The following is a 12,225-nucleotide window of genomic DNA, read 5'->3' as shown; positions in this document are numbered from 1 at the left end:
TCTTCTCCCCATAACCTGGATTCTCATCTGTGTCCCGTCTTCCTACCACCCTTGTTTCACACACCCCCACACACAAACACATACAAAGGCTCCTGGTCTTATTGTCCAGCCAGCCCCCATCTCTCCTCCATTATCTTGTCTGATCCTAGTGCCCTCTTCCCACTGCCAACTGGTTCCCAGTCATCCACCCATATTTTCCTCACCAGCTTCCAATGTCAGTCTCCACCCCAGCTCCTAATCTGCTTGCACAGCCAGTCATAGTTTTCCCTCTCCCCACAAGCTCTTTGTCCCAGTCTTTGTCCAATCAGTTCCAGTCTCAAACTTCCTCACCTGGTTCCCCCAGGGAGTTACATTCCCTCCTCCCACACCCCCCGCCCAGTCCCAGTCTCACTAGGATCCTTGTCCTAACCTATTTCTTTCCATCTTCCCTGGTCTGACTTTAGTCTCTTCTACAGTCCAGTCAGGCCTCTTCTTTCTCAACACTGCGTGGCAGCCAGAAAGGGCCTCATTGAGAGCACACAAGAGACAGTCTTCATGCTCTCAGTTCTAGTGTCTCACCCTACTCTATCACAGAAAAGCTGAGAGCAGCATTTACAGGCATGCTCCTTCACTCTGTGAGGATATCATGTGCACACTCTTGTCAGTGCTAGGAGCTTTGAGGGGCTGGAGCATGTTCACTGAGGATGGAATCTTCAGAGATTTTATCTTCTAAATTCTACTGAGCAAGTGCAACCTGAGATTTTTCAGAGATTTATAACTCTGCCAAATTTGGATGGATTTTTAAAGTAACAGGAAAAGGTAAATCCTTGACACAAAACACCACCTGCAAAATTTAAAGTTCCTGCTCCAAAGCATGGAGGCGCTAGATCTTTGAGAAGAAAAGGTCACCAATTTAACATGACAAAAATAATGTACTTTCCCTAATTTCATTCACAGAAATGGCTGGACCCTTCTAGCTGAAAATTAAAAAAAAAAAATCATCATTAGACAGATATCCAGTATGGACAATTTCAATCCAAACAGTTAAATATGGCAAAGTTATGAGCAACTGAAATGCGGGTCTAATAATGAGAACTGTGGGGAAACAATAATAGGCAGAACTACCATTTGATTTATGAGCAGCAGGGAACATTGCTTTCTAACATATAAAATAGTGAGATTAATAGGTTGAACTGTATTTTTAATAGATCACATGGACCAAAGAAAAATTGATGGAGGAGTCTACCATATTTGTGGATTTTCTGGATATGAACATGTCTCTTGGAAGTGAAATCTATCAAAATATCACTAACTATAAAAAACTTGTTTCTGTCTTGGAAGAATTCCAAATGAAAATGAATTCAATGAATACTAAGGTATAGAAAACAGATGGCTTGTTATCTGTAGCTATTAAACTAAAATTCTGAAGAGAACATTTTAGAAATATTTTGAGCATGCCAAAATGCTGTTTTTTCAAGTATAGACATGTAAGTTGTGATAAAAAAATAATATACCTAGTTTACATTTGTACATGCATCTGGATAATGATTATAGTACCCAGTTACTTGATTTCTGCGAGCGGTGAGTATTTAAGTACACAAGTGTGAGTTTTGCAAGCATGGCGGGTGCACAGATGTGTTTTATTTGAAAATGTCGTCCAGGAGAGCTACTTATTGGTGTTTTATTATTTTCATTGGGATCATTGGTTTCAGTTGGTAAGAGTAGAAGGATGATCTTATGGTTAATGCACTGGACTGAGACTCAGGAGATCTGGGTTCTATTTCTAGCTCTGGTACAGACTTCCATGATGACTTTAGACAGATCACTTATTCTCTCTGGTCTCAGTTTCCCTTCTGGAACATGGCACAAGGATTCTGTGCAAATAAATTCATTAAAGTATGGGACACACACAGGTACTATATGATGAGCACCAATATAAGCCTATAAATAAATAGTCTCTCACCAACGAATCTGTTATAGTAACTGTGTTACTGACCCATCATCAAAGATTTACAACCTATCCTGAAAAATGATCCCTCACTCTCACAGATCTTGGGAGACAGACCAGTCCCCGCTTACAGACAGCCCCCCAACCTGAGGCAAATACTCACCAGCAACCACACAACAAAAACACTAACCCAGGAACCTATCCTTGCAACAAAGCCTGATTCAACTCTGTCCACATATTTATTCAAGTGACACCATCACTAATCACATTAGCCACGCCATCAGGGGCTCGTTCACTGCACATCTACCAATGTGATATGTGCCAGCAATGCCCCTCTGCCATGTACATTGGCCAGACCGAACAGTCTCTACACAAAAGAATAAATGGACACAAATCTGACATCAGGAATCATAACATTCAAAAACCGGTAGGAGAACACTTCAACCTCTCCGGCCACTCAGTAAAAGATTTAAGGGTGGCAATTTTGCAACAGAAAAGCTTCAGACTAACACAGCTGCTACTCTGAAATGTGTGTTACTGACCATCACTAGACAAAGTTAAACTCTCCCTACTCAAAAAGAATAATATGAAATCCACTAAATCATAGAAGCTATCATAAGAAAAAGTATTCCATTAGTTTAGTCTCCAATTTCAAAGACTACTTACCATATGGCATGTGGTCTTATCCTTCTTTCTACCAACCACTCGTTATGAATCAACTCAGTGAGACGAGAAATAATGTCAAAACTAGATTTTAAATTAAAACAGTATTTTTTAAAAAAAATCCCTCCTTTTCCCCAATTGAAAGTTAAACAATGCTAGCCTTTCTTAATTTAACATTTTTAATGTTAAATAAATGTTTAATGTTGCCAAAGGACAACATTATATGAAAAATGCATGACAACATTTCATTATTTTTGTCACCAGAATAGTTTTACAGTGTCGTAAAGGAGTTATCTTTACTTTCCTATTCTCACTATTAATGAAATGTCTCTTAAAGCCTTAAAATAGGACCTCTTTTCTTATTAATTTAATAAGTAATAATACACTTTAAAAGTGTTACCAGAGAATTTCACTGACTGAATTGTTGCCAATGATCCATAGCACAAAGTCTGCCTTCACATCTCTGTACATGTCAGTGCAGAGTTCCCCAAATTCAGAGATACACTGATATAGTTACACCATAGTTGGAGTTGATTTGTCAGACTTGTATATGGTGTTCGTGTCTCCTGTATGCTGTAGAGCACAGCTTCCCACAAGCTCCCAGCATGCTGTTAGGGGAGAAGCAGTGCTGAGGCCATTAAAGAGAGTGGGGTTGGCAGAGTGCCATATAAAAAGAGGAATAGGGAGAAATAAGTGCTGAGATGTAGGGTAGGATGGCAACATGTAGAGTCTTGAAAGTGAGGATAAGGAACTAGAATAAATTGAATGATAGAGACAATTGACATGGACAGCAAGGAAGAATAATTGAGCTGTAGCATATTGAATTTTGATTGGAGAAGGGAAAAGAGCAAGGCTTAGAGCTAGATAGGAGGAGGTTGCTATATTACTTGCAAGAGATAGCTGGGTGCAGACCAGAGTTTTTTAGTGAGAACAGGCAAAGGGGTAAACATCAACTTATTTGACATCAGCTTGCGTCATGGCTGTTATATGGTATACAGACCAAATTCTGCCTGCAGATATGCTCAAGTTGAAATTAATAGTTGCATACTATACTTGCATAAGTATATACAATATATATTGTATATACTTCTGTCCGTACGCATACTGGTACGGACAGAAGTATATACAATATATTGAAGTATATATTTTTTCAAAATAATAAACACTATATTAGCATCACATCTCAGCCACAGGCTTCTTTTTTAAATTTAAAAATTAATCAGAAGACAAGTTATTTGGCTAATCATCATCACAAGTTTTATTTCTGCCCAAAGAAGTCAGCAGATATGTCTAACTCTGCTATGTGCTCCTATTTTCAGATGTTGCCTCCCTGTTCCCCATAGACCATTGCTATCCCCACAATAGTTTCAACGCATTTTAAAAAAAAAAACAAAAACCAAGGAAATTTCCACACAAACATCTTCATTAACTAAAAGTTAAGCAAGTCTATTTTTTGCTTCTGATCAGGCTAGAATTACAGTCTTTCACAAAGTATTTCAGTTAATTTGCTTCCTGTCCGAAGCTCAGGGGTGACATCCTGGCCCCATTTCAGTTAATAGGAATTTTACCACTGACATCAGTGAGGTCAGGATTGTGCCCTGATGCTGCACAAAATTGAAAAATAATGAGGAGAAAAGCTTTACTAAATCATAAAAATTTGGGGCAAAGGTTTGGTGCCTTATATAAACTAGTTAACTATCTCTGCCTAAGATCTTCTGGAGTTCTAACAATTTGTTTTTAGTGACTACCTCACTGGTTCATATAGTGATACTTCCATAAACTTCCCTCCCCACCTCATCTCCCTCCATTTCCCAAAAAGTAATCCCCTCTGCTGACCACGAAGCTCACTGAGGAGAGTCAAGGAGCAAGAGATTTTTGGTCATTTTGGTTGTCCCCACTGCAGATAGTCCATCTTCTTCTGCACTACTGTAAATCCACTCTGTCCCACATGACACTAAATCCTGCTCTCACATACATGGTTATAATGCTAATTAACTTCATTGGGGCTGCACCACTGTAACAGAGAGCAGATTGTAATTTATAGCACTTGTTTTTGCAAACTGAGTAGGGTATTGTTGGGTAGAATGGACAGAGCGCATTAGTGGCAATATGGGTAGGAGCATGAGGATCTCTGTAAGTGATTTGGAGAGAGGCAGTCAAGAGGATAGGAAGGAAAAGAAATAAATATCTATTATAACTTTTCTAGTTATGGGAATTGAGCTCTCTCTCCCAGTTCTTGTTGGTATGTTTCCCAGGGATAGCCCCTTCCCCTTACTTACCTACTGTAAATATCACTTGCCACGTGCAGCTGCTTTCTTATTAAAGTGAGCTTGTCTTTTTTGCTTCCCCAGACTTCAATGGTGTTCTTTAAGGAAGCTGTAGAACACACTACAAGGGCTGCTAGAGTCTTTCGGCAACCAGGCGGCCACATGATGCTAGTAAGAAAATTCATTTTTTAACATTTACATAATTCTAAATTTAAAAAATGTAAGAATCCCAATGGAAGTGGATTTTTATGCAGAATGTCCATTTGCTGTACTTACTAAGAAGATTCACCTAAGCCAGGGATGGGCAAACTTTTTGACCCGAGGGCCACATCGGGGTTGCGAAACTGTATGGAGGGCTGAGTAGGGAAGGCTGTGTCTCCCCAAATGGCCTGGCCCCCACCCCCTCTCAACCCCCTCCCACTTCCTGCCCCCTGGCTGGCCCCCTCAGAACCCCTGACCCATCCAACCCCCCTGCTTCTTGTCCCCTGACTGCCTCCTCTTGGGACCCCCCACCCCAACCAGCCCCCAGAACTCCACCCCCTATTCAACCCCCCCTCCCTGTCCACTGACTGCCCCAACCCCTGTCCACACCCCCGCCCCCTGACAGCCCCCTGGGACTTCCACGCCTATCCAACCTCCGCCCCATCCAACCACTCCCTGTCCCCCGTCCCCCGGTACCCCTGCCCCTTATCCAACTCCCCCCCACTCCCCGCCTCCTTACCATGCTGCTCTGAGCAGCAGGAGCTCGCAGCCCCACTTGAGCCAGCCACGCCACCCGCGCTGCCCAGAAGGAGCAGCAGGCCAGAGCACTGGCGGCGCGGCAGCAGCGCTGCAGGGGAGGAGCCGGGGATTAGCTTCCCCGGCCGGGAGCTCAGGAGCTGAGCAGGACAGTCCCATGGGCCAGATGTGGCCCACGGGCTGTAGTTTGCCCACCTCTGACCTAAACCATATTACTTTCTAGCATCTTTCCATGTTCTGCCTGATATAATGTAAGATAAAATCAGAGCTAGCACTTGTATCTTTTGAGGTTACCATCTTTAGGATAATAAGATGATCTTTGTATTATATTTTAAAATAAATTATTCTGGCACCGAATATGTTATCCATCCATCCGTGTTCCCTGTATGCCCATATCACCCCAAAAGTCTCCAGGAATCCTTTACCTTGAGAAGTCTTTGCTGGAGGCAGTAGCCTCCTTCTCCTGTAAGCTTCTGGAAGAATCAAGTAGCCATTCCTCCAATCTTATATTATTTCCCCCCACATCTGTAAAGAACTTTGTGGAGGCAGCAGCTGGAAGCTACCAGTCCCCCTATTGGGCAATAGCAGGGCACAAAAGCCTCCCACTTCCTATACAGCACTTTGTACATATGTGGGGGTGTCTGCGGTGTCTTTTAGGCCCCTCTGATGCTTCAGTAAGGCCAGGAACTTTTCCTGCTCTGGTTCTCCCTAACAGGGGCTGGGCAGCCCCAGACCACACAGGCTTTTTCAGGCTTGTGGGACAGCTGATGAAAGATGTGGATATCAAATAAGTGTGAGATTAAGAAGTAAGTAGTTATCCAGCCTGAATTGTGAAAAACCTGAAGTTTATTGGGGTTTTTTTTTTCAGATTTTAGTTGAATTTCTGTGTCACTCTGAAATATTTACATTAATAAAACACATATTAGAATGTTTTTATATTAGAAACTTTACACTCTAATCCTGGTCTATGAATGCAAATTTCGAATAAAGTTAAAAGTTAAGTGATGTGAACATTAAAAGGTTCTTGTTACATCTATCCTCTTTACTGCTATTATTTACTGCTCCCCGGTTTTTGTGTCATCTGCAAACTTTATCAGTGATGATATATTTTCTTCCAGGTCATTGATAAAAATGTTGATGAGCATAGGTCAAAGAACCAGTTCCTGTGGGAACCCACTAGAAACACACCTGTTTGATGATGATTCCTTGTTTGCTGTTACATTTTGAGACCTATCAGTTACTCAGCTCTTAATCCATTTAATGTGTGCTATGTTAATTTTATATTCTAGTTTTTAAATAAATTGTCTAATGCCTTACAGAAGCCTAAGTATATTATATCAACACTATTACCTTTCTCAACCAAACTTGTAATCTCATCAAAAAAAGATATCAAGTTAGTGTCACAGAATCTATTTTCTGCGAACCCATTTTGATTGGCATTCATTGTATTAACCTCCCTTTAATTCTTTATTAATCTAGTCCCATGTCATCCACACCATTCTGTAGCCTGGGATTGATGTATTAATGGCAGGAGAGATATCACTTATGTTCTTATGTTATGTTCTTATGTAAAACTGACAGGCTTAAAATTACTCAGGTGATCCCATTTGCCTTTATTAAATATTGGCACATTAGCTTTATTCTCATCTTCTGGAACTTTCCCAGTATTCCAAGCCTTATTGGAAATCAACATTAACGGTCCAACAAGCTCCCCAACCAGCTCTTTTAAAACTCTTGGATGCAAGTTATCTGGACCTGCAGATTTAAAAAAAGTCTCTAGTACTTGCTATTAAACATCCTCCTGAGATACTAGTGGAATGGAAAGAGTGTTATCATCATCATATGTTATGACTACATCATCTGTTTTTTCACAAATACAAAACAAATATTTATTGAACACTTCTACCTTTTCTGCATTATTATTGATAATTCTACCCTTTCTATTTAGTAATGGACAAGTACCGCTACTAGGATTCTTTTTGTTTCTAGTATAGCTTAAAAACTCCTTGTTGCTGGCCATAGATTTCTCCTGGTGTCCCTCTGCTTCCCTTAGGAATTGTAGAAAATTGATATCTTCTGATTTATATTCATTACTATCAACTTCTCTTATGATGGTCCTTAACGTGAATATATGATGCACACAGGATCTCTTGGACCTGAATCCAGCTTGTCCTTTTCTAAGCTTTGGATCCACTGTCTCTTTCATCCTGTGTGGTATCACACCACAGAAGACTTACTCTACTACTCTTTGTTGTAGGGAAACTCCTCTCCAGATGTTACAGTCAGTGAGATCACCCTTTGGGGATATTCTGACAATGACTCCATGTTTCTACTGGTCAGAGTCGTCCCTTTTTTCTCAGAATTCATTAAACAGTTCTGTCAGTTTTGTTAGGTTGATGGTATCAAGTGCTTTTAGCATTTCTGCTGTAATTTGATTGTCTCCTGCCACTTTGTTCTTCAAGTGCTTGCTCATATCGATTCCAATTAGGTGTGCATGCACTGCGTGCATGGCCGTCAGAGAATTTTTACCCTAGCAACGCCCAGTGGGTCGGCTGTGGAGCCCCCTGGAGTGACGCCTTCATGGCTCTTGAAATGTACCTCAGCCAACCCAGCACCTCCTCAGTTCCTTCTTACTGCCCATGACGATCATTGGAACTGTGGAGTTCTGCTTCGCTGCTCTCCACTCTCCCTAGCATAGTTTATTGTTAATAGTTTTCAGTTAATAGTTATAGTTCTTGATAGTTATAGTTAGTATTAGTGAGGGTGTGGGGGGTTTCCCCTCCTGCCTGATTTTTCTCTTGGGCTCATGCCCAAGGCTCCAGGATTCAAGCCCTGCGGTTCCTGCTCTAAGCCTAAGCCAACAGGCAACCCCCATGACTCTTGCCTGAAGGGTCTGGTGGAGTCTCATCAAGCAGACAAGTGCAGGAACTGCAAAGGGTTTCATCCCCGGACTAAGAAGGAGTGGGACTTTCATTTAAAACAGCTCCTCATGGAGGCGGCTCTTAGTCCTCAGCCTCCTGTGGCATGCCAAGATCCAGCACCGAGTGCCTCGGTGCGCAGCACCCCAATGGCAGCAGTAGGAGCTGCACCGTGGTTCGACTCTGAACGAGAACCGCGGCACCGACGCTCCTCGGCACCACAACTGACTTCATCGGCCTGGCGCTGCTCCCATTCTCCTGGCCAGAAGCGGCACTGGAAGCCGTAAAAGGGTGGCCTGCCTCCTCAGAGACCAGCCTCCCTGGAACCACCCATGGAGACTCATCCCGCAGGGGAACATCTAGGGGCACAGCTTATGGCTTTGGCACTGTTGACACTGGCCCTGAGGGGAGAGCCATTGAGTCCGGTGCCTCTAGACTTCCCAACACGCAGCGTGGTTGAGGTCCAGTTGCCGTGCACCCCGGATACCTTTGTTGCTGCAAGGGATCTTATTGCCATGACAGCATCGGCATCCCCTCAGCCTCATGCCAAGGCACTGGTTCCTGTACGTGCAGCACCGTCCGAGGCAAGCCGCCCCTAATCCATCCGTCAGTTGAGCCATGGCACTGATCCCGTTCTTGGCACCATTCCCACTTCTGCTGCCGCTCGTAGTCCCACCACCGTTCTCATTCGTGGCGCCGGTCGTACTCGTGGCACCGCTCTGACTCCTAGCACCAGTCCCGGTCGTGGCGCCGATCTGCCTGCTGATCGCCATCGAGGAGCAGATCCCGGACCCGACACTGCTCTCGCCGCCGGTCGTCATCTCAACCCAGGTCCAGATCCAGGCGCCATTCCAGGTCCTAGTACCGGTCCAGGTCCCAGCACCACTCCCCAGCGTTGCAGCATCGTTCCCCTTCGCCTCACAGATGTGACCCGACGCAGATCCGCTCTGCACCACCGTGGCCCTCACGTTCCACTTCTCGTTCTTCGGGATCGGAAGCAGGGTTGCGTTTCTCCGAACGCTGTCATTTTGACCATAGCTGCCTGGACTCAGGGGCTGGGCATTGGCAAGCGCAGGAGCAGGGTCCCGTTCCAGGGCCCCCTCAGTGGCCGTTCTGGATGCCCTGGGTGTACCACCAGGCCCAGGGTGCTCCGTCTGGGGCTTCTCGATCAGCCCCATCCAAGCCACAAGTGCCAGAGGCTGCTGCCAGTCGGCCCGCCCTGGGAGGCATGGAGACGGTGGCGGCTTCCCTCCCCACTTCAGGACCTCCCCCAACGCCAGTTCCTGGTCCAGGCCCTGAGATAGCTGGCACAGGACAGCCGGGCCCAGTCCCGCAAGAGGCCCTGGATGACCCTCTTCCCCCTGCGGCCTCCTCCTCCTGCTCCCCTGACGAGGAGGTGGCAGGCACTGCAATCTCAGGTCCCCCTCCGATAGACCTCCATGCCCACCAGGACCTCCTGCACAGGGTGGCGTGGAACATGAACCTGCAGGCGGAGGAGGTGGTATAGGTGGAGGACCCAGTGGTGGATATTCTGTCCGCAGAAGTTCCATCAAGAGTCACTCTACCCCTTATTCAGACCATCCAAACCACCGCCAGAACAATCTGGCAGACACCTGCATCCATCCCCCTGACTGCTAAGGGAGTGGAGCGAAAATACTTTGTCCCCTACAGGGTTATAACTATGTGTTCACCCACCCACAGCCCTGTTCGCTTGTGGTGGCATGAGTGAATGAGAGAGAACCGGCATGGCCAGCAAGCCCCAACACCCAAATCGAAGGATGCCAAGCACCTTGATTTGTTTGGGCACAAAGTTTATTCCTTGGGGCGACTTGTGCTCAGGAACGCTTATCAGCAGGCGCTCCTGAGCCGTTACAATTTTAAATCTGGAACTCCATGCTGAAATGTAAGGAGTTAGTACCTCCTGAGTCCAGAGAGGAGTTTGGGGCTTTGGCGGAAGAGGGCAAAACAGTGGCACGGACCTCGCTGCAGGCCTCACTGGACGCTGCAGACTCTGCTGCACGTACTTTGTCCTCAGGAGGCGTATCTCCTGGCTGCAAGCATCTGGCCTACCACCAGAACTTCAGCAGACACTGCAGGAGCTCCCCTTTAATGGAGAGGGCTGTTTTCGGGAAAGACAGATTCAAGGCTACAAAGCCTTAGACTCAAGGGCAATAATGAAGTCCCTGGGCATGCACACACCGCCTGCCCAGCGGAAACCCTTCAAGCCTCAGCAGCCACAGCGCCTGTATCCTCCTCAGCCAAGGCAGGATTTCTATAGGCAGCGGGGACGTAATGGCAGAGGAAGTCCTCCAACCCCCCGTCAGGACAAGGCCAGGGCCCGACCAAGCCTTCATCTGGCTCAAAAGAGGCTTTTTGAAGGGACACCCGAGGATGGCATACCAGACCTCATTCAGAATCCTGCCTCCCTTTCTTGAATTGTTTATCCCATTTCCACCGTGCTTGGTCTTGGATGACCCCGGACCGCTGGGTCCTCCACAGGGTGGAAGTGGGATACTCTCTCCAATTCTCTTCCTCCCCGTCCTCCCACCCCTCCTTCCCCGTCCCTCTTCAGAAATCCATCTCACGAGCAACTCCTTATTCAGGAGGTTCAAACGCTCCTCGCCATGGGGTCGATCAAGGAGGTCCCAAGGGAGCTAAGGGGCAGGGGGTTTTACTCCCGATATTTCCTAATCCCCAAGGCAAAGGGCGAGCTTTGCCCCATTCTGGACCTGCGTGGACTCAAAAGTTCATGGTAAAGTTGAAGTTCTGCATGGTCTCCTTGGGCACCATTATACCTTCCCTGGAGACTGGTACACCGCCCTTGACATGAAGGACGCGTATTTCCACATAACGATTCATCCGGTGCACAGACACTTCCTCCACTTTGTGGTCAACTGCGAACACTATCAGTTCACGGCCCTGTCCTTCGGTCTAGCCACGGTCCCCCGAGTGTTCACCAAATGTATGGCGGTCGTGGCGGCCTTCCTTCGTCGAGGGCGTGTGCAGGTATACCCTTACCTTGACGACTGGCTTATCCATGGGCGCACCAGAGAACAGGTGCAGTCCCACTTCTGCTTGGTCACGGACACCTTTCGTTGGTTAGTCCTCCTTTTCAATGTGGGAAAATCGACCCAGAGAATAGAATTCATCGGGGTGGTTCTAGACTCCGTGCAGGCACGAGCCCACCTGCCGGACACTTGTTTCCAGTCTATTGTGGCCCTCATCCGGAGCCTTCAGAGCTTCCCAACCTCGTCATCAAGAAGCTGCTTGAGTCTTCTCGGCCACATGGCTTCCTGCACATAAGTGACCAGGTACGCCAGACTTCGACTCCACCCGTTACAAGCTTGGCTGGCATCAGTCTATCGCCCGGATCGGGACAGCCTGAACTTGGTGGTCACCATCCCGGAGCGGATCCTAGCCTCCCTCCACTGGTGGCTAGATCCCCGGGCTGTATGCATCTTCCAAAGGCGGCAGTTTCCCCAGGTCAACCTGTTTGCCTCCCGCAGCATCGGAAATACCCAGCTTTCTGCTCCCTCCAAGGCTGCTCTCCGGGCTCTCTCACAGACACCTTCCTACTCCCATGGACGAGTCAACTATTTTACACCTTTCCCCCTTGTGTACAGGGTCTTGTTCAAAGTGCGCAGGGTCAGGGTGCAAGTGATTCTGGTAGCTCCAGCGTGGCCCAGGCAGCACTGGTACACCATGCTGTTGG

The 12,225-nt window shown here is 46.3% G+C and overlaps 1 protein-coding gene across 1 annotated transcript in view; it reads left to right on the top strand.

The window, feature by feature from the left end:
• DNAH14 (dynein axonemal heavy chain 14) overlaps window positions 1–12,225 on the top strand; it is a 467,695-nt gene that overhangs the window by 315,470 nt on the left and 140,000 nt on the right. Inside the window, 2 exon segments of the mRNA XM_074947623.1 lie at window positions 1,188–1,382; window positions 4,942–5,028. Of these exon segments, the coding sequence (XP_074803724.1) occupies window positions 1,188–1,382; window positions 4,942–5,028 (282 nt within the window).

Source organism: Natator depressus, chromosome 3 (assembly GCF_965152275.1).
Source record: "Natator depressus isolate rNatDep1 chromosome 3, rNatDep2.hap1, whole genome shotgun sequence".
Lineage (NCBI taxonomy): Eukaryota > Metazoa > Chordata > Testudines > Cheloniidae > Natator > Natator depressus.
This window is presented reverse-complemented; position numbering and strand designations above follow the sequence as displayed.